At 36.7% G+C, this 24,684-nt stretch overlaps 2 protein-coding genes across 2 annotated transcripts; both read right to left on the bottom strand.

Annotated features, from left to right (window-relative positions):
• Window positions 1-3,225: 3,225 nt before the first annotated feature.
• LOC145054514 (trimethyltridecatetraene synthase-like) lies at window positions 3,226-5,802 on the bottom strand. The gene is made up of 2 exons (XM_079002730.1): window positions 4,827-5,802; window positions 3,226-3,966 (listed from the first exon to the last, which is right to left on the bottom strand). Exons 1-2 carry the CDS (start codon window positions 5,742-5,744, stop codon window positions 3,337-3,339), a joined length of 1,548 nt encoding a protein of 515 aa, XP_078858856.1. The 5' UTR covers window positions 5,745-5,802; the 3' UTR covers window positions 3,226-3,336.
• A 15,486-nt stretch (window positions 5,803-21,288) lies between these two features.
• LOC145050577 (secreted RxLR effector protein 161-like) lies at window positions 21,289-22,531 on the bottom strand. Its single transcript, XM_078998804.1, has 2 exons — window positions 22,480-22,531; window positions 21,289-21,932 (listed from the first exon to the last, which is right to left on the bottom strand). The coding sequence occupies exons 1-2, from the start codon at window positions 22,529-22,531 to the stop codon at window positions 21,289-21,291; spliced, it is 696 nt and encodes a 231-aa protein (XP_078854930.1).
• Window positions 22,532-24,684: the final 2,153 nt, after the last annotated feature.

Here is a 24,684-nt window from a genome sequence, read left to right as displayed (position 1 = left end):
GCCCCAATGCATCTTGACATCCTATAACTTACCGAATGACTTAAGGAGCTTTAAATACATAATAAAACAATACAATTGACATAAGAAAGGATCCCTAAAAGCTTCATATCCTTGGAATAGAAATTAAACACCAAAACATCCTACAAAATTCACCTAGAAGCTTAATGAGGTTAAGGAACTTAAATTTTCAACAATTCACTATGTGTGAAAGGTAGATGCAACCAAAAAGACCAAACATGATTTCTACAACTTAAAACATATGAATTGAGAGGTCTTGAAGATTATCCACTCATTAGTTGAGTTCAAATCTTCATCTAAGTATGAAAAATAACTTTGTAAAAACATTGGTTCACTGATTTGGGTCTATGATTCATAGAATTGAAAACACCCAAATCACCACCATAAATGTTGGATTTGATCCAGACATCAAGAAAATATCACCATACGTCACAATTTGACAAATAAATCATAGATTTGAAGTCAAATACATCTATTAATCATAAAATCAAGCTCAAATCTAAACAAATAACATTATATTTGGATTTCATCATCTAGGGTTTAGAAAACCCATAAAAACAACCAAAAACATACAAAACTCACAACTATTAGCTAGTTGGAGCTTGGAGATGGATCATGGAATGAAATTACAACATAGATTTCATGGAAACACCATGGATTGAAGAATAAATTGGACTTGGAGAGCCACATAACCAAAAACATGAAATGAAAGAGAGAATGGAGGAGAAAACTACCTCTAGTTGTTAGACTATGAAGGAATTTGACCAAATTCGAGTGGGATCTTCAATCATCAAACTCCATGGATTTAAAGTGAAAAAATCATTCATATGGGAGAAAATGGCAGAATACATGAATGAGGGGAAATAAGGAAGAATAAGGCTTCAAATAGATCCATCTCTGGCCACTTACACATTTTTAGTCACTCCTTACAAAGTCTTTTCAAAAATACTCTAAACTAAGGAACATATAATATCTTTTACAATGGTCCCTATTCATTATAATCTTCACAATTTAGTGCAAGTCATTAAGTTGGTCGACTCTCAAGTCAAACCTAAGCTTCACCCATTTGACGCAAATAGCCATTCTAACAAAAATACTTCGATGGACATTAAAATTCTATTATTTTTAAAACACCATGTAATGAAAAGATTTTATTGTTGTTGTTGTTGTTATTATTATTATTATTATTATTATTATTATTATTATTATTATTATTATCATCACATAATCATATTTCCATTATTTAATCTATTTTGCTTCGATTTATTTTATACCATTTTTTTAAAAAGATTTTTGTTTTACCAAAAAGCACAAAACTTTTAGCCCCCAAAACAGGAAGTTACAAATTTACCCTAATGAAAAATACCAAATCCCAATCAGATGTTGTACGAATTGAGAGGGTAAGATTGTATACATTTAGTCTTGTGCATATAAGAGAATCACAATTTGAAGATTAGAGTACTCATTAAAGAAAAAACAAACAAACCCTAAACCCTCATACAGATGAAACAAATAATATGAGAAACGAACTTACAAATATATTTGTTGGTTGTAGCCAAGGTTTCAAGAGAGTGTCAGTCAGGTAGCCGACAACTAGTGACGAAGGTGGAACTTGCATCAGTTAACAAAAGGGAGAAAAAATTGAATACCAATTTAGTCTTAAATTAAAATTGTTGGGGGAGGCCATTCCTACCTTGTGGCTTGTGTCTTCCCTTGACCCAATCATCACAACCATCGCTGATAATGAAGTTGGTTAGCTGCATGCCAACTGTCTTGGTTTTCTCTCCATCAACATGTTGCAAGAATAAGATTTTCTGTGAAAACATCAAACCAAACATATGTGGTAGTCAATCTTCGAAGAAGAAGGGCATGCATTACATAGGTGGAGTAAAGCTTGCATTGATAGTGAAGCAGATGATGAATCGTAGTAAGAGATAGAAACCTAAGCTATAGACGAAAGATGTGGTAGCGGTATAAAATGTTTGTTGAATCTAAAATCGAACCCTAATCTTTGGTTGCTCATCGATATATTATGTAATCGTGAGGACTAGCGAACTTGAACCAAATATAGGTGGTAGTTAATCTTCGAAGAAGATGGGCATGCTTCACATAGGTGGAGTAAAGCTATCAGAGCTAACATGCGGTGAATCAGAAGAACAACACGTCAATGATCGGTGGAGGAAAGCCAGCTAATACTAGAACATGTGCGGCTAAACAGAAAACCACTTTGCTTCAAACTATTTATATAACCTACTCCTAAACTACTCTTTAAATTCATGACGGGACTTGGACCCTTAACTTCAAATAGAAAGAGCAACACCGGATACCGTTAAGCTAGAAGTCGTTTGGTTTTTAATATGTATATAATTATGAGAGGTAAAATATATTAGCATTAATAACCGGAACCTATTCCTCAAATGCGAGCGTTAACATATCTCGGGCCTATCATCATATTTCGGGCTTATCACGGGCCCATATTTGGTAATTTGGGTATCCGGTTTCCATGTGTTACCACTTACCAATAGTAGATGTTGGAGCAATGTTTTAAAACCCGGGTTGACCCGGCCGGTTCAACCGGTTGGACCGTGACCCGGGGTAGAAGGCTGGTCAATTGAGACCGGTTTTTTGTAAAAATACGAACCGGATTGAACCGGCCGGGTTTCCCCTAAACCGCGGTTCAACCGCTTATGTGGAACCGGTTAAAACCGGATTGACCCGTTTTAATAGGGTTTATATAGTTGAAAACAAGTAGCGAACGCCAAAACAACGAGCTGTTTGCAGTTTCTTCAATGTTTTTAAATATTTAAACTTGGTGGACATTAAATTATTGGTTTTATATGTTTATGCATTATACATGAAAGTAAAATATATAAAAATAGAAAGAGACCATAAACCGGGTTGACCCGACGGTTCAACCGGTTGAACCGATTGACCCATGAACCGGTCATCATACCGAGTCAACCAAAAACCCGGGTTTTAAAACATTGTGTTGGAGCGTATAATTGAAGTAGTGTTTGACATCTAATGATTGTTTTTACTTTGTCGTGTATTGGAGACCTTTTCTTTGGTCCATAGCTTTAATATAATTGAACTAGATGAAATTTCCCATGATCCCATCCATCCCAATAATTTAAACTTTAAGGTAAGTAAAACAACAACTTATTTCTATGTTTTATCAGCTTTTTCTTAGAGTATCCTTTCAAAGTCTTCTTTTTCAAGTTTTAATATTTTTATTTCAAAACACGAATTACCATACAAAAACATTAAGATGTCAATAAACACCCATTATGCAACTACTACAAACATACCAACACTCAATTAAAAACGATACATCTCAACTGGAAGCCTCGGCTGAGCCACCGTGAGAAGTGGAATCTTCTTGGGAGTCGATAACCCAAATATCTCCTCCATATTCAGATCATTTTCACTCATTGTCTTCGGCAATTTCCAATAAAATCCATGAAGCAAATTAGCCAACGTTGATTCAATCACTTTCAACCCTAAACTATATCCAGGGCACATCCTTCGTCCTGCACCAAACGGCAAAAGCTCAAAATCATGACCCTTAACATCGATCTCTTTTCCGATGAACCTTTCTGGATAAAATTCTTCAGGTTTCTCCCACAATTTAGGGTCTCTTCCGATTGACCAAACGCTAACCAGCACTCGAGTTCCTTCAGTAATGTCGTAACCGGCGACTTTGCAGTTTTCACGAGCTCTTCTCGGAACCAACATCGGCGCCACCGGATGTAGCCGCATTGTCTCTTTTGCGATTGCCTCGATGTAAGGTAGGTTAGGCATGTCCTTCTCGCTCACCCATTTATCCTTGCCTATCACCCGATCCAGTTCTTCGATTGCCTTCTGGAAGATCTCTGGTTTTTTTAGGAGTTCGGCAATCGCCCATTCAACGGTTACGGCGGAGCTTTCGGTTCCTCCGGCGAGCAAGTCCTGTCATTGTCAGATTGGAAAAGTATTAGCGACACAGTGTACACCAGTCAATCTTTGTAGTGCGCAGATGGGGTCCATTTAATTTAGATCTTTTTAAAATATGATATTTTTGTCTTTTAACTTATTTTTTTATCCTGCTATTTATTTTTGTTATATGCTTGGTCCTAGTGTTTGTTTTTGTTACGCGCTTGGTGTCTGTTTTATCTAAAAAAACTATTATTTAAATAGAGAAAAATTGTGAGGTAGGTAAGGTAAGGTGAGGGGGCAGGATTGGGGTGTGTTTAATAAATTAAAAAATCAAGAGGAAAATAATCTTTTTAGGTAAGATAGGGACCAAGCGCGTAACAAAAACAAAAAGTATGGACATTCCGAGTTAAAAAAATTAGTTAGGGACCAAATGCATAAATTACCCTAAAACATAGGGACCATTCGTGTAATTTACTCTTGAATTTTATTTTATGATAGTTATCGATTCAAGACTGATATTGATGTTAATTTACTACAAGTATCTTTTGGTTCGATCGTATTAACGTTTTTAATATTGCAACCAAGCATCAATAAGCAGAAAGTGGTTGGAAAATGAAGGGAAAACACTTAAATAATGACGTTATTGTAGAAAAGTTTTAGTTATATACAAAACCTTCTTTAAATTAATGAAGTTTGAATTAAGAAATGGATAAGTCTCCACAGTTTTCAATTAATTTTGTTTGCTAATAGAAAAGAAATAAACGATGAGCTTTCGTTTGAATTTGAATAATCACCCTGTCTAATTAAATGTTAAATATTATATTGAAAAGGATGCGATTCTGAATATTTTATCATGAATTTTGACTAAAAACATAAAGTAGTAAAATAGTAACCTGGGTAAAAGCTTTGACGCCATGTCGCTCAAGTTTAACATCAAGATTTGGATCATCCGCAAGTTGCAACAGCAAATCAACCATGTCCTTCGCTTCGAATTTCTCTCCGGCGGCCTTCCTCCGTTCATTATGCTCGTCAAGAACATGCTCGAGAAACCGATCGAATTTCTTACTCACCGTCTTCATCCTCTTCACATACCCCTGTAAATCCATGAAATCGATCCACGGAATCGAATCTCCGATGTTAAAAACACCGTTCAACAGAAACAACTCGTCCAGCATCTTCTTGAACTCGTCCGGACTCACCACCGAGTTCGATTCTTCGTCCAAATACCTTTTCCCCAAAACCATCCGGCTAATCACGTTCAAGCTCACCGTCGATAGTAGATCCTTCAACGGGATCTCCTCGCCAGCCGATTCAAAAATGGATTTCACGAGTGAATTCGTCTCCTCCACTCGGATGTACTCGTATGATTCGAGGCGTTTAACGCTAAACAGCTCCATTAGACACATTTTACGAGCTTGGCGCCAGTAAGCTCCGTAAGGAGACCAGGTGATATCAGAGTAATTGTAGGTTGTGTATTTTCCGGCGGCAGTTTTAGGCCGGCAGGCGAAGTTGACATCCATTGTTTTGAGGAAAACCTTCGCCATCTCGACTGAGGATCCAACAACGACGTTGAATGAACCGAATTTGAGTTGCATGATTTCGCCGTATTGTTGCGACAGATCATGGATGGAACGGTGAGGGAGGGTGCCTATGAGGTTGAGGTTTCCAATGATAGGCCAAGGTTTGGGGCCGGGCGGTGGATTGAGATTTTGGGAGCGGCGGAGGCGGCGAGCTAGGAGGAAGAGCGCCACCGTGGCTAGCCATGCTGCGGCGTAAGGAGTATAGTAAGAAGTAGAAGAAAGTGAGTCCATTGGAAGTAGGTGAGTGTCTGTTTTTTTGCTACGAACTTATGAAAAGAAAGGCATAATATGGTGGTTATTTATAGTTGGATTTTGCAGAAAAAGGCTTGATAGCATGTCTTACATGTATAGACTTTAGACACTGAAAGTAACATACATTAAAAGCTGGGCTCACATTTTAAATTATTACAAACCACTATTAAAGTTATTGCGGTCACATTGAACACTTCATATTACATAAGAATAATTTTCTTTAGTTCTAAAGGTCGTCGGAGGGCGTAGATACACTGTGTGAAGGTGAGTCATAAGATTTATTATTTTATTTTTTTTTATAATTGTAAGAGATGTTACATATGAAAAAAAAATAAAAAAAATAAATAAGAATTACCTAATAATCTTTGAAAAAAATATCAACAAACCCATATTTTTTATACACAATAACCATTTAGATTAGTTGAATATCTTAATATATCACAATCCATTTAAAGTTAAATAAAAGAAAAATAGAATCGTCACATACGAATCACGGTTCATCAAGATTCATTGACATTCCCTGATCGTGTATGGTTCAATTGTATTTTTAAATATTTTGAAGTTTACTCTCATATTTTTTTTCAGTTTCAATAACATAAAGAACAATGTGGTTTTTGGTTCTAGATTCGCCGGACCGAATCCTTAATAAAAAAAATTGAATTTTCATACTTGTCAAAGTAAATCATTGCATTAATCATCAATCATGATTTATACGTTAGTTATGGGAATATGTTTCACCAAATCGGTACGAAGGATGAGATGGATATTGCGATCATGTATTTCTCTTCTATTTGCCCTATAACGTGGCATACCAACATCTACTCCTGTGAATGCAGAATTTTTTTTTGTTGCATGATAGCGGCATATCGCTCTTCTTCCATCTTCTAAAATCATATTGTGTAATATGGTGCATGCATACATTATGTTTCGTAGCCTTGCGGCCTTATATGATCATGCCAGAGTTTCAGTATCTACCAACACCTCTTAAGTACACCAAATGATCATTCCACGTCATTCCTAGCTACTATTTGTGCATACATAAATTTATTCATTTTTCGTCATTTGGACATGTGAACGATTTAACATAGACACATAATTTTGGATATATCTCATGAGTAAGATAGTAATCACGCTTATATGTTACTCTATTTACTTGAAATGACATATCATGTGCCTTCCCACGATAGACGCATTGAATATTGACGATTGGTCAAGAACATTGATATATGTAATTCTCATTTTCCAAAGTATGATCTTGATTGCAAGTTGGTAGTTTCAAGATGAATTTTTGTGGGTTTTGGGGCTGAGACACAACATGATTTTGGAGGATCACGACGCGTTTGGCGCATTTCCAATGACATGTCTAGGTTATGGTGCGCGCACCCTAATGGCCAGTTAAAACCCTAATTTCTTGGGGTTTATGCCCTATTTAAGGGAACTAGCTTCCGGGGTTACCTTATTTGGTGACCTCCATTCTCCATAGACCTCATCCTCGAAACCCCTAACCTTCCTTTGTGTTTTTGAGCTTCATTTGGTTCTTCTTGTGTGTTATTGAAGAACAAGGGGTGTGGTTTTATGCATAGAAGCTATCTCCAGTTAAGATCCAACATTCTCCTTGCTTTTCGGACCTTGGTAAGTCATCAAGTTCTTATATTTACGATTTTTGGGTTATGAATCTTACTTTATGAGTTCTTTTGGCTCCTTATTGTCACATTTTTATGGAATTAGAAACTCCAGGCCCCCAAAGGTGGTTTAGAGTAGTTTTCTAGAGCAAATATGGTGTGAAGAGGTGATTTTTCATCTACCAGTTGAGTCTTGGACATGTTAACAAGAAACGCATGGCCCAATTCCAAAAGGATGGAGTTTTGGAATCATTTGACATAAGGTCAGATGACACATGCAGGTCTTGTTTATTGGGAAAGATGACAAAATCACCTTTAACTAGTTCTTGTGAAAGAGGTGAAGGATTATTGGATCTCATACACACAGATGTGTGTGGGCCTTTCAGATCCCCCATGAGGGATGCAAATTGATTCGACGTGACTTTTACTGATGATTATAGCAGGTATGGCTATATCTACTTAATCAAGCATAAGTCAGAAACCTATGAAAAGTTCAAAGAGTTTAAGCATGAAGTCGAGAATCAATTGGGCAGGAAAATAAAGATGCTTAGATCCGATAGAGGCAGTGAATATCTTAGTATCGGGTTCAACGACTACCTCAAGGAATGTGGAATAGTTTCACAATTAACACCTCTTAGGACACCACAATTTATCGAGTTCAACGACTTTTTGACTACTTTGAGTTTTGGTTAAACTTTGATGAATATGAGTGAAGGACCACCCTAAACCAGGTATGGCTTGAAACCCTCAAAGAATTTACATTTTTACATAATTGGTTATTTAAGTACGTTGGGCATACTTAAGTGTACGCTTAGCTTACTATGTATGGATGGTCGCGGAGGAGCTGGACGTATGTTGGGCATACGTGCTGAGGGTGCAAACCCGAATTTGCGAACTTGGGACCTATTTAAACGCCCTTACCTCACTTGAGCCCCATCCTCATCAGCTATCTTCACCTTCAAATGTTCCTGGAAGCCCTAATATCCTTTGTGAGTGCATTTTGAGCCTTGAGAGTGAAATTATGGTCCTTTTAGTGTTCATCCAAGAAGAAGGAATTAAGCACTTAATGGAGAAAGTGCTTAATCTGGTAGTACGTTGGGCGGAACCCAGTGTACGATGCGAGTAGTCCTAAGACCCCAGTACGCTTCGCGTACCAGGATGGTACACCGAGCGTATGCATCATCAGCTGGGCCCGAATCTGTTTTGGTCCTTTGAGCCTTTGGGCCTCATTTGGTTATTGGACTTGGTTGTATTCTGGGAATTATGATCCATTTCATCTGTTATGGGCCATGGACATATTGTTTGGGCCTTATTAGGCCAATAGGCCCATTAATGATTTTGGACATGGACTTTGGGCCCATTAACAAGGGAGGGATAATTGGGCCTCATGGAAGGGTTTGGAGTTTGGGTTTCCTTTGATTAAGTAAAGTCCCAACATAGATTATTATTAATGATTCAACACGGGCGGTTATGGATTGTTAGGAGAGTAGCTTCGCATTCAGCAGACAAAGGTGAGACTTCTCACCACACCCATGGGTCTAAGGCACCAAGGCCGGCCCATTATGTGATTATGATATATGTGTTAGTCATTATGTGATTTGATATGCTATGTGATTGCGTGTTTTTGCATGGAAGACCCCGGGGGAGCCCGTGACATTGGATATAAGACCATGTAGAGTAGCCTATGACATTCCTAGGTAAAGACCATATGGGGTAGCCCATGGCATTGGATGTAAGACCATGCGGGGTAGCCCATGACATTCCTAGGTAAAGACCATGTGGGGTAGCTCATGGCATTCTTACAGGTTTTATGTATGCATGGCTTATGTGATATGTGTGTAGCTTTAATAGCTAACATGATATGTGTATATGGATTGTGTGTGGTATGCTATGGGGAACTCACTAAGCATTTCACTTATAGGTTGTTTATTTGTTTCAGGTACAACTGAGTCTAAGGGCAAGGGCAAGACGTGATGGCGCGGCATGCACTCTATCTCTCTTTCACTGATATGATTTGGGGGCACTCTGATGTTTTAAAAATAAAATCGTAATGAATGTGGATTTAAAAACATATGTGTTGGGATTTCATGATTTATGCAAATGTGTTTGATTAATTAAAATGAAAATATTCTTTGTAAAATTTGGGTCGTTACACCTTTGTTTGTTAATAAGTGGTTCATACTAGCTGATTTGTTGAGGTGACTACTCGGGAGACTAGGTTTACTAGCATCATGTGAGTTTTCTTACTATATTATGTGCGACATTGTATGTCCAATATGTGGTAGGGTGCATGTGTTCGATTAATATGGGATTATATGATAGACTAAGATAATTGTGTGTAAGTATATATAATAGGTTTGTTTGTTTTAAGGTGTTAATATTGATAAATCACTGAGTGAATATCATAGGGGTTGCACATAGTTTAAATGATATTGCTTAGAACTCTTGATCTAGATTTATTTCATGGTTATTGTTTGATATATTGATTTCTATTAGGAACAAATGTTCAACTATCTATCTTTTTTCCCGACTACATGTGATTATGTATTCATGTAATACGTACCATGGTTCTGACTGTGTTTTCATTCCAAGATAATAGCTTTTAAAGTCTAAGGAAATATAGAGGTATAAAAGGAAGTATTAATCAAGAAGGAACTTAATTGAGAAGAAAAACATGTAAGAGTGGGGCGTCGATAAGCAGATGTGACGCGTTTCAGATGGAAGGCCAAACCTTAATTCTCGGGATTTGAGCCATATTTAAAGGCATTAACTTCTAGGGTTAGTCATTTTCATGAGCCTTCATCTCTAAAAACCCTCCAACCTCAAAACCCTAGTTCCCCCCCCCCCCTCCCCTTCTCTTTTGGTGATCTTAGTTCTTTTGGTGAAGTTTGAAGTTGAAGTAAGGAAGGCTTTGGTGCTCCAAAATCTAGATCTAGGGAATAAAAGCTTCTTGACCTCTACTTCGTGCTTTGTAAGTATTCAGGCTTACAACTTTATGCTTGTTGCTTTCTCGATTTGTGATTTGGAGTATAATTGGTCCCCTGTGTCATAATTTCTATGGATTTTGGACAACTCAAAATCCAAAGTTTGTATTTAAGGGTCTTCTGGACCTATTGTGGTGTAAAGGAATGACCTTTGTCTTCTCATTTAGGCCATGCATCAAGCTTCGTGAAATTTTCAACTCTTTTAGATCTCGGGTTTTGGATTTGTTGCAAGAGGCTTCTTTATGGATAAAGTTGAAAATTTTATCCATTAAGATCATGTGTTTAACGACTTTTGGAAAGTTTAAACCTTTAGCTGAAAGGAATAAGCCCTTAATGTATTATGGATTCTGCCTAGATAAGTGTTGCTCCCCCATTTCTTTGTCGTGGTGCACCTCTTGAAGATAACTTGATTGTTTTGTTGTTTTATAGACGTGACACATCCATTGCTAGTCGCAACGCGTCTGGTTGTTTACATGTTGACTTTTCTCGTTGGCTTCTTTTGACTAATTTGACTTTAAAATTTAAGGATTTGAGCCATAGGTTGAGGTTTGACCTCTGATTGTTATTTAGGTGATTTGTGTTAGCTATTTCATCTGCAAATCTTGTTGTTGAGATTCTGCTATTTGGGATCAGGTGTGTTTCCTCAATATACTATGTATGACATTGTATATCCTTTGTATGATAGGATATAAGTACTATTAGGGTACAAATATGGTAGGAGATTAGGGTGGTCTTTGTTATGTATGTAATTGTTGATTGTATGATACTATTATGTGTCATGTTTGTTTGGGTATTGGTAGTATTGGGTAATCATTGAGTGAATGTCGTAGGGATTATACGTAGTTTAAATTGGATAGCCTTAGAACCCTAGTCTAGCGTTATTGACGTGTTCTTGTTTGATATATTACTTTCAGGTAAGATCATGACTGTTTATCTTATTTACTAACTATGTATGATTATGCATTCATGAGGTCACTGTTAGTATTAGTAACAACCTTGGTATGGTTGTGGGTTGGTTGAGAGCATGTGGTTGTATGATGGCTGAGACCCGGTATTTGTATGATGGCAGTGTGCTTATGGTTGATATGTATGACATGTTATGTTTGAGGGGTCGATGGTGGATACGCGCGAAAGCCAAGAGCCTTGTTTGTATTGTATGTATGGCGGAATGTATAATATACTAGGGAACCTTCTAAGCTTTATGCTTAAGTTGTCATGTTAAATGTTTTTTCAGGTTGTTCGAGAGAAGGGCACGGCGTGAATGTACATTTGCATCAAGGTTATATTGTTATTTGATTTCCGCTAGTTTTTGTAATTTAACTTTGTTTAAACCATATATTTTTGAAAGAAAATGGATGTTATTATTTGTTATAAGAAATGAAATTTGAATGATTAATCTAGTTTTACATGAAAATTTTTGTTTCCAATTTTAGACGTATTAATTCATAAGGCGATTCCTTGATATTACCATAATCTTTGGTATGGTTGTATGTTGAGTGGTTGATTTCATGGTGTATTTATGTATCATGTTTGAGGGGTTGATGACGAAACGACGCTAGGTTGAGAGCCTAGATACCTAGAGTTGCTAATAGAATGATGCAAGACTGTGAGTCAACTGTTGATGACAGAACGATGGTAGGCTATGGATCAGGCGGAACGACATAAGGTCTTGAGCCATTGTTCATATGTATTATATGTGTTTTGGAATATGTGGTGTACTGGGGAACTCACTAATATTTATGTTTACATTTTTAAGTTAATTGTTTTTCAAGTTGTTTAAGTTTGAACAAGAAGGGTGCGACATGACTGTACAATCGCATCAGTGTTGTTATTGTTTTTGAGACTTTAGTTGATGCTACGATCCCACTCTGATTTGATACTATGTTTTTGGAAACTATTCTTTGATGTTAAATCAACAATGATTTTATAATTCCTTGAAAGAATGGTTTTGAATGTGTAAGTACTTTACTTTAAAGGATATTTTTGGTTTGAAATTTGGGACGTTACAATATCATTGTTTGATTCCATGGGACCAAAGAATGCACTCCATATCCAAAATTGTGGGACACAATTGCTTCTAGAATTATCATCGGTTCTTTATGAGCACCTCGTATATATTGATTGTATCATGCATTAGGCCATAATTATTACGCCAATACATGAATTTGATCATACCTAGCATTCCAAGGAACCCATGCTTATTTTCATGTAGCTTGTACAATTGGTGGAAATCATTAATCGTAGGTTTGGACAAATATTGGTTGGGGTAAACCAAAATTAAAACTTTATCAAACTTGTAGAAACTTTCTTGTAAGGTCTACTTAGACATCCATAAATACTCATCCCATGAGTCTGCTCCTATGTCGTATGCCAACTACAGAATTACGTCTGTGCACTTTTGTATTGGATAAAAACATTCCTACCTCTCACATCCCATTTCAACTGAAAAAAATGGTAATCGACACTGCAAGACATCAATAACTCGAAGAAATAAATCTTTCCTCATCGGGAACTATCGTCTAAACTTTTCAACGTACATGGAGTCATAGGCAAAGTAGTCTTATATAAGTCGATTGTTTCCAAATTCACGATTTCTCTTCAAAGGACATCTTCTTATTCTAAAATGTAAACTTTGAGCTTCTTGGTCTTGACATGTGCAGTTGTTTTCGCCATAACTTTCTTGATAGATGTTGCTTCCTATAATGCTAATGAATCTGCTAAAGTCAATGATGATGACATTGTGGATGAACTAATTAGTGAGAGAAAGTGTAGAAAATTGCGTGAGATGAGAGATTAAAATGGTTGGAATTTATGGAGTGGTATCAATATTTATAAAAAAATTTAAAAAACAAAAATAAATTTTCTTGTCTTTGAAGAGGGAAAAGAAGATGAGAGAGAAGGCAGAAAAATCTCATGGTACGTTTCTTCCCATCGAGTTCACCGCACTGACGGTACGATGTTCACCATTATGATGAAAGCTCCACCCCCACCCCATCGTATCGGGGAGGGGGACTCTATCTAGCCTTACATATTTTTGATTACATCTTTTTCAAGTTTTTGCTTGATATTTTTTGCATGTACAAAATGTATTCTTAAGGAAACTATTTTTACATCTAAACATTTCCAAATATGGTGATATATATATATATATATATATATATATATATATATATATATATATATATATATATATAGGGTTAGGTTCATGTGAGACGGCCTAATTTTGTGAGACCGTGAGACACATTTTTTTTTATTTATTTATTTTAGTTAATTCAAGTACCGAAAATAATATTTAAAAAAATAATTTTTGATTTTTCCATTTATTTTGCATTTTAAAATTATTTTTAGAATATGTACAGTGTAATATTCTATTTAGAATAATTCACGTATTTAAAAAAATAGATTTATTTTTTTTAGTTAATTCAAGTTCCGAAAATAATATTAAAAAAAAGAATTTTTAGATTTTTCCATTTATTTTGCATTTTAAAATTATTTTTTAGAATATGTTAGTGTAATATTCTATTTAGAATATTTCACGTATTTTAAAAAAAAAACGGGATTTTTTTTATTTTTATTTTTTTAGTTAATTCAAGTTCCGAAAATAATATTTAAAAAAATATTTTTTGGATTTTTCCATTTATTTTGCATTTTAAAATTATTTTTAGATTTGGTCTCACGGTCTCACAAAATTAGAATGGTCTCAAATGAACCTGAACCTATATATATATATATATATATATATATATATATATATATATATATATATATATATATATATATATATATGAGTAGCTATTTTTTCACATACTCATAAGGTCTTCCCATCTCTTCCACCAACTTAAAATGTATTCCAAATATATGACGAAACACAAATCTAAAATAGGACAGAGTGATCGTGAAAAAGAAAACCACACATTTTCTTAAATTTTCCCATTTATCAGAGGACGGACAACTTTGAAAGGTAGAATCACTCAAGCTCAAATGAGAAAAGGCAAGACAATAATAAAGTGCACAAGAAAGAATCATATCTGTAGAACTCCACCTAATAGGAAAATCATGAGAAGTATTCATATGATAAAAAAAGTTACTAATATGATCAGGAGTAATTTATATCAACCTTAATGTAAACCACGGGGAAAACACCCAAACAAGTAACTTTAATTCATGATATGATGATAGTAATGATATAATAATGTTAAATAATGTTGATTAATTTTAGAATGTAGCTTAAACAGTAATAGTTATTAAAATGGTGCTTGAGGTGTTGAAATTAGATTTAGAAAAGTAGGTTGTTTCCAACCAAGTGTTGTGACTTACTATTCATGTTGTGACTTACTATTCATACGAGTTGTGTGTTTTCCTTTCACATCAATTTTCCGGACTAATCAACTAATGACGTCAGAGTTGTAAGAATAAGGATTTTCAGCAAAATCTTATGTCGTGGTGCGGTTTCTTGGTGTTCACAGTGCGGCCACATCATTTAAGTGGCGGCACGGTGGCAACTAGGTTCAAAACCCTAAATCTAGAGTCTTAGGATCTATTTATGAAATGATATCCCTTAGGGTTTCTTTAATCTTCATCCCCCACTCTCCCAATGTAATATCCATTTTTCGAGATGCCCTTTGTTAGTATAAAATGATGGATTTCAGAATTCTGATCCTATGTTGAGTGTAGGAGATCTACGTTGCCTAGGGGAACCACATCGAGCGTAGGGCTATGCTAAAATTATGTATGCCTATGCTAAGCATAGCACCGCTAATTGTAGAAAAACCCAAGATTTTGGGTTTGGGCACTATTTATGTATCTCTAACTTTTAGGGTTTCTAAGGATCAGGCTCTACCATCTAAAGAAAGAAACTCTATCCTCCATTTCCCCCTCATCTCTCCTTCTAAGTCACCAAGCTCCCAACTTTATGATTCAAGCTTTCTAGATCTTTCATTTTATGGTCTTTGGGACATTTTTTGAGGTTTTGGTTGGAGTTCATGGAAGTGAAGGTTTGTATCGATCGGATACACTTCAAGTATAAAGACGAAAGTAAAACTTAACCTAAGAAAATAAACAATGGAAGGTAAATAACACAGTGAGTTCCCCAAAATTTCATTTACTAAGAAAGTGTTTTGTCTTCACTAAGAAGACGAGTTGTCACAAAGACGGTCACCAAGACGAACTCAGCATTAGGTTTTACCCTAATGTTGATTATATACTGATCTATACAAGTATATCCCTTGATTAAAGGGATTGCGTCTAATCTATACGAAGAACTGATCTCTATAACAAAGATATTAGATATGTTATCTATTCTATACTTATATATATATATATATATATATATATATATATATATATATATATATATATATATTACCTAATATACAAAAGATTATAATATAATAGCTATACTAAGCGCTGACACTGATAAGTTTGATACGTTGGCGCTGTTGGTGTTGTAGACGCTGACGCTGACAGATGTATAGAATGTTTGACTCATCAAATCATAAGGTGTGACCTTACAATCTCCCCTATCTGATGATGTCAAAACTTTTCTTCAATGAATTCTTTAGCTCATGCTCCCATGAGAATAAGAAAGAAGTTTCAACTCTTCAGTTTTAACAAATGACCCCCCCCCCCCCCCCCCCCAAGATGAATGAATTCCCATGATGATCAAGCATCTGAGGATAGATAATGTTGATGTCAACTTGACTCCCCTTAAATTGTGCTTGGCTGAACATCTAGTAGTTTCTTCAGCTTTGGCAAGATTATTATGTAACATACCAATGTTCAGGAACTTCTAAATTCATCCCTATAATTCCATTTCATGTCAAATTGGTCCCTAAGTTCAAGAAGTATGCTTTGAATCCCTAGTGGCAATTTCATAAATATGGCAGGAGGAGTACGGCAAGCGTACATGTGTGTATGTTGAGCGTACTAGGGCGTGCCCTAGTATGCCTGGCGTACACTTATGCACGTGGGGCATACTAGTGTCAAGAGGAAACCCTAATTTTTAAGGTTTGGGTGGTATTTAAGCAACATTATGGCTCATTTCTCCCCACCTTTTCAGCCTCCACATCCTTTGAGACATTTTTGCAAACCCTAGCACTCTTAGTGTGTGTTTTGAGCTCAATAATGTGTTCTTGGTGTGTTAAAGGAAGAAGAAGTTGCATCAAGGACCCTTGAAGTGGAAGCAAGCTTGTGGATCTGGGATCTTTGCCTTCTTAAGAAGATCTAGAAGGTATAAAGTCTATACCTCGATGTCTTGGTTGTTAAATCCCATTTTTGGGTGTTTTATATTGCTTTTATTGTCCCATAGGTCTCATCTTGTGCATGGTTTGTTATTGTCGTTTTGAGTTGTCCTTCCATACACTAGGAAGGGTCCTAAGCCATAAAAATAAGGTCCCAATTGCTAGAATTGTTTCATGCATCTTGTAGGTCTTAATGGATTAAGACCTTGTGTTAAGCACTTTTTGGACTTGTAAATTCATAAATGTAACATCCGGGATTTCAGGTATATTAATTATTCTTTTTATTTTGGGTTTTGTGGAAGAACTCGGCGAGTTGGTGCGTAGACTCGTCGAGTTGAGACGCGATTTCTCACCCGGATTGATGCCCGGACTCGACGAGTTGCCTTGGTAGACTCGGCGAGTCGCCTTGGTAGACTCGGCAAGTCTGCGCTGTTTAATGAAACCCTAATTTCTCGGGTTTGAGGCATATTTAAAGGGCCTTATGGCCGTCATTTGCGCTCATCAGTCCCCAGAGTGAAACCCTAGAGCATTTGAGCGATTCAAGTGAGGGAAGGAGCCATTATTGATCTTGGAGTTATTGCCTAGCAAGGAAAGAGGATATCTAGCCAAGAGGAAGCAAGAGAGGGGTGGATTCCTGAAGAACTGAGGTCCAGGACATCACAACTGAGGTACAATTCCGAATCATTCTCTGTTATTGTGATGTTCATGTAGATTTAGGGCTTTTGAACCCATTTGTGGCTAGATCTAGTGTCCTCATGGTCCCTTAGCTAGTTAAGGTCCTGGATCTGGACCCATAGAGGTCCAAAGCACCTCTTTACCAAAGCTTTATATGCATCCATGGAGGTTTTGGCTTGGGATCAATGTATTTGAGGCTAAAACACCATTCATGATTTATTCGATGCTTAACGAGCACCAAGACTTGGACTTTACGTGGTCAATAAGCTTAAGAAGACTGGATCTATGAGTTAGTGAAGCGGATCTGACCTCAGAAGGTCGTTTGGGGTTGTGCATGGAATGCACTCGCCGAGTCCATTCCCAGACTCGGCGAGTTGGTGCAGGTTGTTCAGTGATTACGAACTAGGAGTTGAGTAACCGAGTCGGGTGAGTGACTCGGTGAGTCGAAAGAGATTCAGAGGGATCGGGTTCTCGTAGGGACTCGGCGAGTCCACGCCAGACTCGGCGAGTCGGGTCGACCGTTGACCGTTGACCAGTGTTGACTGGTTTGACTTCGTGGTATTAGTCAGCCAGAGTCAAGGTAGTATTAAGTAGAAATATGCTTGTGTTGTAGGAGGACGATAGCTCGGGAGATCGAGCACTAGTGGTTACAAGATTTACGAGTTACCGAGATACGCGAGGTGAGTTTTCTCACTATACATTACCTTGAGTGGTATTTCGAGTTGACCAGAGGGTCTTATGTGCTATGTATGCGATTATGTGTTGTCTTAGAGATTTCTTGCTATGTGTTATTTGTATGCTGTATGATTATATAGACCGGGCCGGAGGGCCCAACGATTCTGACCGGGCCAGAGGGTCCAATGAGCTGTGACTGGACCGGAGGGTCCGACGAGCTACGGGACTGGAGGGTCCCGCTGAGACATCTAAACCAGAGGGTCGGATTTAGCCTTGAGTGGCGTATTTGTGGTATGTGGTATTTTGGGAACTTACTAAGCATTTATGCTTACAGTTGTTGTGTTTGATGTCTCAGGTACCAGCGAGGACCGTGGGAAGGCGACGGCTTGACACGTACACACACCGATGGAGTTTATTATGTGTAGAGATCTTGGGATTTGTTTTGAAAACAATATTGATTATGGATTTGAAATTGTGATGTGATACATTATGTGATTTTGAAAACAAAAAATTATTTTGAAAATTTACGGTGTTACAATAAAGTTGGAAACTTTATGACTCTAGGGTGCATTTGGACCGTAGATATGATGTATGGGCTTGAGTGCTAAAGCCATTAAGCACTTAATGAAGTTTTTGGGATTGCGAGGATATGCCCCGTGTATATGGGACTACCGCTCGCGTACTCGGTCAACCACCCCGATGGTGGTCTTCTGTGAGGCTTCACGTACGCTAAGCATACCTTCGGAGTACACCCCGCATATTCGCATGGCCAGCCTTGTTGAGTTGGCTTGGTTGAGTTGACTCGGTTGGGTTGACTCAGTTGACTTAGTGGGATTAACTAGTTGACTTTGACCAATTTTGGCCTTGAGGGCATTTTGGATATTTTGTGATTTTAATGGAATTGGTCATTTGGTGGAAATAGGTATCGTTTAGAGAGCTCAGATTCGGAGTCGGGCCTCATCAATTCTGTTCAGTTTGCGAGGTGAGTTTTCCTCATGATATCGTTTAGTGATTTGTTAGATCCGAACCTGGTATATAGGATGATGTTATGCTTAGTGATATGTAGATCTGTTTGACTGGCTGTAGACTGTTATATGATTATCTGTTATATGTGCGCTTGTTTGGTCGGTGGCTAAGGCTTCATTGCTTTGTGCGTAAGCCAACAGGCCGGGGCATACCAATCCGATGGTTGAATGGGCCCAAGGGCATTCCATCCTGAGGATGACTGGACCTATAGTATGTTGGCATTCCAACCTGATGGTTCAGGGCTTGGGGTAATCTAACCCGATGGTTGATTGGACCCATAGCATGTTGTTATTGTATATGTGTTATTTGTTTGGGTGTTGGTACTTTGGGGGGACTCACTAAGCTTTGGCCTTACAGTTTTGGGTTATGTTTTAGGTACCTCAAATGATCGCGGGAAGGCGAAGGGGTGATCGTGCACCTCCTCGTGTTTTGATTTATGATTTTAGGAAAACTCTGATATTAAACATGTTTTGAAAACTAAATTGAAAAGAATGATGATTTGTGGATTGGTTTTAAGACTTTTATTTTTTCATGAATTTTGTGGATGTTACATATTCTCCCCCTTTTTACATCAACAGAAGAATGGAACTTGAAGAGAGTATCAGAGACGCAGCTTTGTAGTGTAGTATAGGACTGTGATGTCACCTGATAGTATGGGTTTGAACTACCAATTATTTACATAGTATTGTGAGATTTCATCAGCGTGTGGTTTCATACGCTGACTCATTAATCACTTTTATTAGAAGAAAAAGGGCAAGAGTGATATGTTGCGTGTAATACATTCTAGTATGAAATGTACCCATCGGCAAAGAGTGTTGAAGTTTTATCAGTGTATAGCTAATACAGTGAATCATTAACTTCTTAATAGAAGAATAATTGGGAAATAATAGGCGGGTGCATGTAATATATCATAGACAATGATATACCTATCGACACAAATTTTTCGAATTCTCATCTGCGTCGAGTATCATACGTTGAATTATGAAATTCTAAAAAAGAATTTATAGAAAGAATGGTTTGATGCGTGTGATAAGCTATGGTGTTTTTTTGCTTAACCATCAACATAGATTTGTCAAGCTCTCATCTGCGTATGGTACATTATGTTGAATCATAAAGCTTTTAAGAAGAATATAAAGGCAAGAATGGGTTGGTACGTGTGATAGCCTATGGTACATATACTAACCATCGGCACAACGTTTCAAACTTTTATCAGTGTGTGGTATATCATAGTGAATCGTTAAGTTTTATTGAGAAGAATTTAAAGGAAAGAATGGATTGTCTCAGTCACGTTGATGTATAATCAGCATGGATCATAGACGATGTTAACTCATCAATAAAAAGTGGTTTAAACTTATGTATCATAGAGTTAAGTTGTAGTCTAGAACTATACAGTTCACCCTCAATTCATTTAATATGGTATGGGATAAAATAATAAATAATATAAGAATACAACAAAAGTGTTATTCAAACAAAGAAAAAGAATATACAACCTTTTTTAGAGACTCTCTCTCTATATATAGCCTTTTCAGAAAATAATTTGCGTAGAATCATAAAAGATAGATCTTTTGAATTAATCACTCATTAATTAATTTCCTTTATTAAACATATATACCCTTCGAGTCCGCTATAAAATAAAACACAAGTAAAGATAAACACACCAAAACACAATACATTTCACTATAAATCAAAAGTGAAGAAGCTATTTATCATTGAAACGTTGCATATGGATTTCAATCTTCATATTTATCAAGAGCAAATGAGAAGTAGCGATCCGTTTTTATAACCAACGAGTTAACTGACTTGAATCCATAAAACCATCATGTCCTCAAGATCAACATCAGGGAATTCGGGGTTTTATCAGATTTTGAGTCAACAGATTAAAACAAGACTTACTGCATTGATGGTTGCTCTTTGCATCCATAACAGTGAGTGTAGGAGAAAGAGGGTATTTTCATGAAGAATAGGACATGATGTCGTTCTTTTTCTTAGCACCGAGAGCATTGAGATTTTTCAAATCTTACAAACTCTAAAGAAAGGAGATGTAGATAAATCCTATAGGCCTGAAATATGTATAAGAGAGAAAAGAGAATACTGCTAAATACTTAAACATAATAAAAGTAGCATTCGTTTTTGTGTTTTTTAGAAAGCAATAAGAAGCAATCAAAAGAGTTATAGAGCAATAAAATCACTGAAAGCATGCCAAGATACGTAATCATTTTTAAGTCTTTTCATTAAACATCTTAGTAAAAATGTCTGCCAGCTGATCAGTGGATGGAATATAGAAAAACTCCACTTTTCCCTTTTAAACTATGTCCCTGATGAAATGATGACGGATCTCGATGTGCTTGGTCTTGGAATGTTGCACTGGATTTTGTATCACTTGAATGGTACTGGTGTTGTCACGGAAAATGGGAGTCTTCGAGAAATTTAGACCATAGTCTAAGAGTTGATTCTGAATCCATAGGATCCAAGCACAACACCTTCCAGCGGCAACATATTCAGGTTTAGCGGTAGAACAAGCCACCGATGTATGCTTTTTTTTGGACCAACTTACCAATCTATTTCCAAGCATTTGAGCTCCTCCTGAAGTGCTTTTGCGATCGATACGACATCTACCATGATCGAAGTCAGTGTATCCTACCAGCTTGAACTCAGAATCACGAGGGTACCATGACCCAAGATTGGTTGTATGCTTTAAGTAACGAAAGTTCATTTTCATAGTGAGATTATGACATTCCTTAGGATTGGCTTGATAACGAGCACAAAATATAGTAGGAAACATAATGTCAGGGCGACTGGCAGTAAGATAGAGTAGAGAGCCCATCATTCCTTGAAACAGGATTGCATTCACATCATCGCCATTTGGGTCAGCGCCAATAGATGTTGATGAGGACATCAGAGTCTTTGTCGGCTTGCAATCAAAGAATCCATACTTCTTCATCATATCTGCAATATATTTAGCTTAGCAAACAAAAATACCATCAGTTAGTTGTTTGACCTACAAACCCAAAAAGAAGGTTAGTTCACCCATCATGCTTCTCGAACTTCTTTGTCCATGATCTCTGTGAATTCTGAACTTAGCTTTTCATCAGTGAATCCCAAGATGATATCATCCACATACACTTGAGAAAGAATGATACAGGATCCTGAATACTTTATGAACAAATTGTTGTCGATCTTTCCTCATTTGTATCCACTTAAAAGAAGATAGCTCGCAGTATTTCATACCAAGCTCTAGCCGCCTGCTTTAAACCATAGACATCTTTATCAAGATGATACACATGATTTGGAAACCCCTCACTTTCAAACCCTGGACGTTGCTTTAGAAAAACTTCTTCTTGAAGTTCTCCATATAAAAAAGCAGTATTTACGTCTATCTAATGTACTTTAGAGTTATTGAAAGAAGCAAAGGCAAGAAACAAACATATTACTTCAAATCTAGCAACAGGAGCAAATGTTTCATCATAGTCTAACCCTTCAAGCTAACAGAAACCTTGAGCCACAAGTCTAGCTTTGTTTCTTATCACAATCCCATCCTCATCCATTTTGATCCTAAAAACCCAACGAGTGCCAAAGATATTCTTTCCTTGAGGCTTTGGAATAAGATTCCACACACGATGGCATTCAAATTCATTCAACTCATCCTGCACAACCTTGATCCAGTCGGCTTCTTTCAAGTTTCAATGCATCAATGACATTCTTTGGATCAATCGTTGAGACGAAGTTAACAAACATGCAAAATTTGCTGTTGACTCTGTTACAGGTGAGAATCCCAAAAATTTACATCTCCAATGATTTGAGATTGAATATGATCATGAAGAATTCATGGATTATAACTTTCATTTGTATTACTTTGAGTTGAGTCTTCCTGATTTGATGGTTCAACTTCTTTAGGGATGACAACCTAATCTTCAGAGATAAGCTGTGAACTGATTAATTTATCAACATTTGGGACAACAGGCTCAGTGTCACTTGGCAAGAACTCAGGAACAGGGTCTGAAGGACCATAAGTAAGTTTATTTAGAATTAATGATGAGTGACCAACTCGATCATGAATGAACGATTCTTCATCAAAGGAGACATGAGTTGTTTCCTCAACAATTTTTCTTGAAAGATTGAATACCCTGAAGGCCCTGGATACGCTGGAGTAACCTATAAATTCTCCTTCATCAGCTTTAGCTTCAAACTTCGAACACTGATCTCTTTGATTCAAGATGTAACAAACACATGAAAATAGGAGATGCTCGGTTTCCTTCCTTTTAGTAGCTTCAGCCCAACAAGACAAAAGAAAACCAACTTCAATTACCATAGTTGTTCCAGCTTTACTGAGAGTTTTGTTTCTTCTCTCTACAATACCATTTATTGGGGAGTTCTAACAACATAGAAGTTCTTAGAAATTCATTAGTTTGAGCAAAAGTCTTCCAAAGAGGAGTTTCTTAATTCTGTCCCATGATCACTACATAATTGCGTTACTTTGTGATCATAGAGAACTTCTCACTGCTTGAAGAGAGCAATAATTTCATTAGCGGCATGACTCTTCTTTCTTAAAAAGACTACCCACATAAAACTTGAAAATTCATCCATAATGACGAGAGTGTATTTCTTCCCAGCTCTTGACTTAACTGAAATTGGTCCAAAAAGATCCATGTGAAAAAGATGAAGTGGTTTGATAATGGAAGAGCATGACTTTGGTTTGGAGTATGACTTGGTTTTCTTTCCTTTTTCACACATTGAGCATAGCTTATCCTTGACAAACTGCATCTTGGGAATTCCTCTTACAAGCTGGTTCCCAAAGATCTTTGATATTTTCTTGAAATTATATCTGATAACCTCTTGTGTCATAACCAATTTAGACGAGACTGAGCACGAGAGAAGAAGCAACAACGAAGTGAGTTGTCAGCAGAAAACATATGCAGAACATAGATGTCATTCTGTCGATTTTCAGAGAGAACAGTTACACTCCTTTGACCAACAACCTTTTATTCTCTCCTTTTAAAGAGAACTTCATAGCTAGTGTCACACATTTGGCTTATTGAAATGAGATTATGCTAAAGAACTTTCACATAAGATACATTCTTGAAAACAATATAATTGCACTTGATGGATCCATATCCCTTTGTAACTCCCTTGCCATTATCTCCATACGTAACAGTCGGACCATTCGTCTTTATGAAGTCTTATAGAAGTGACTTGAATGTGGTGATATGTCTTGAGCAGCCATTGCCTAAATACCAAATATGCTCCTTACCCTAAAACTAAAAATATACAATAAGCCCTAACCCAAAAGAAACAAAAATATACACACAATATACATTGACCCACATGCAATGGGTCACTCAAGAAAAGATGTTATAACAATCATCAGGGAGACATTTCAATGAGTTTCCCTTTTTGATCCACTTATCATTGCGAGTCATGATGTTGTCAGCATGAACAAAATTCTTTTCAAAGGTACACTCGCTGAATTTCTGAGAAGCATCACCATATCGATAACAAATTTGGTTTTTGGATTCTTTACTTTAGCATTAGATTTTGATTTCTTTTCAAATGAAGAATCTAAAGAAATTTTATTATTTGGTTTAATATTTCTTTTTTTAGTTATTGAAAAACGAATGTCATCGATGGTATGCTCAAACACTACCTTGTCATGAGGCTCATGATGCATTAAAGAGTCATTTGGGGTAGAAGACTTTGATTG

Source organism: Lactuca serriola, chromosome 5 (assembly GCF_051521515.1).
Source record: "Lactuca serriola cultivar US96UC23 chromosome 5, Lser_US96UC23_V15, whole genome shotgun sequence".
Taxonomy (NCBI): Eukaryota; Viridiplantae; Streptophyta; class Magnoliopsida; order Asterales; family Asteraceae; genus Lactuca; species Lactuca serriola.
The sequence above is the reverse complement of the archived record's forward strand: the minus strand, read 5'-3'. Positions and strand labels throughout refer to the sequence as shown.

Coding starts and splice junctions, on each gene's coding strand:
- LOC145050577 (XM_078998804.1), bottom strand. CDS start 22,531: ATGGATGAGGATGGGATTGTGATAAGAAACAAAGCTAGACTTGTGGCT. Junction 21,933..22,479: donor AGCTAGACTTGTGGCTCAAG/GTTTCTGTTAGC, acceptor AATATATTGCAG/ATATGATGAAGAAGTATGGA.
- LOC145054514 (XM_079002730.1), bottom strand. CDS start 5,744: ATGGACTCACTTTCTTCTACTTCTTACTATACTCCTTACGCCGCAGCA. Junction 3,967..4,826: donor GCGTCAAAGCTTTTACCCAG/GTTACTATTTTA, acceptor TGACAATGACAG/GACTTGCTCGCCGGAGGAAC.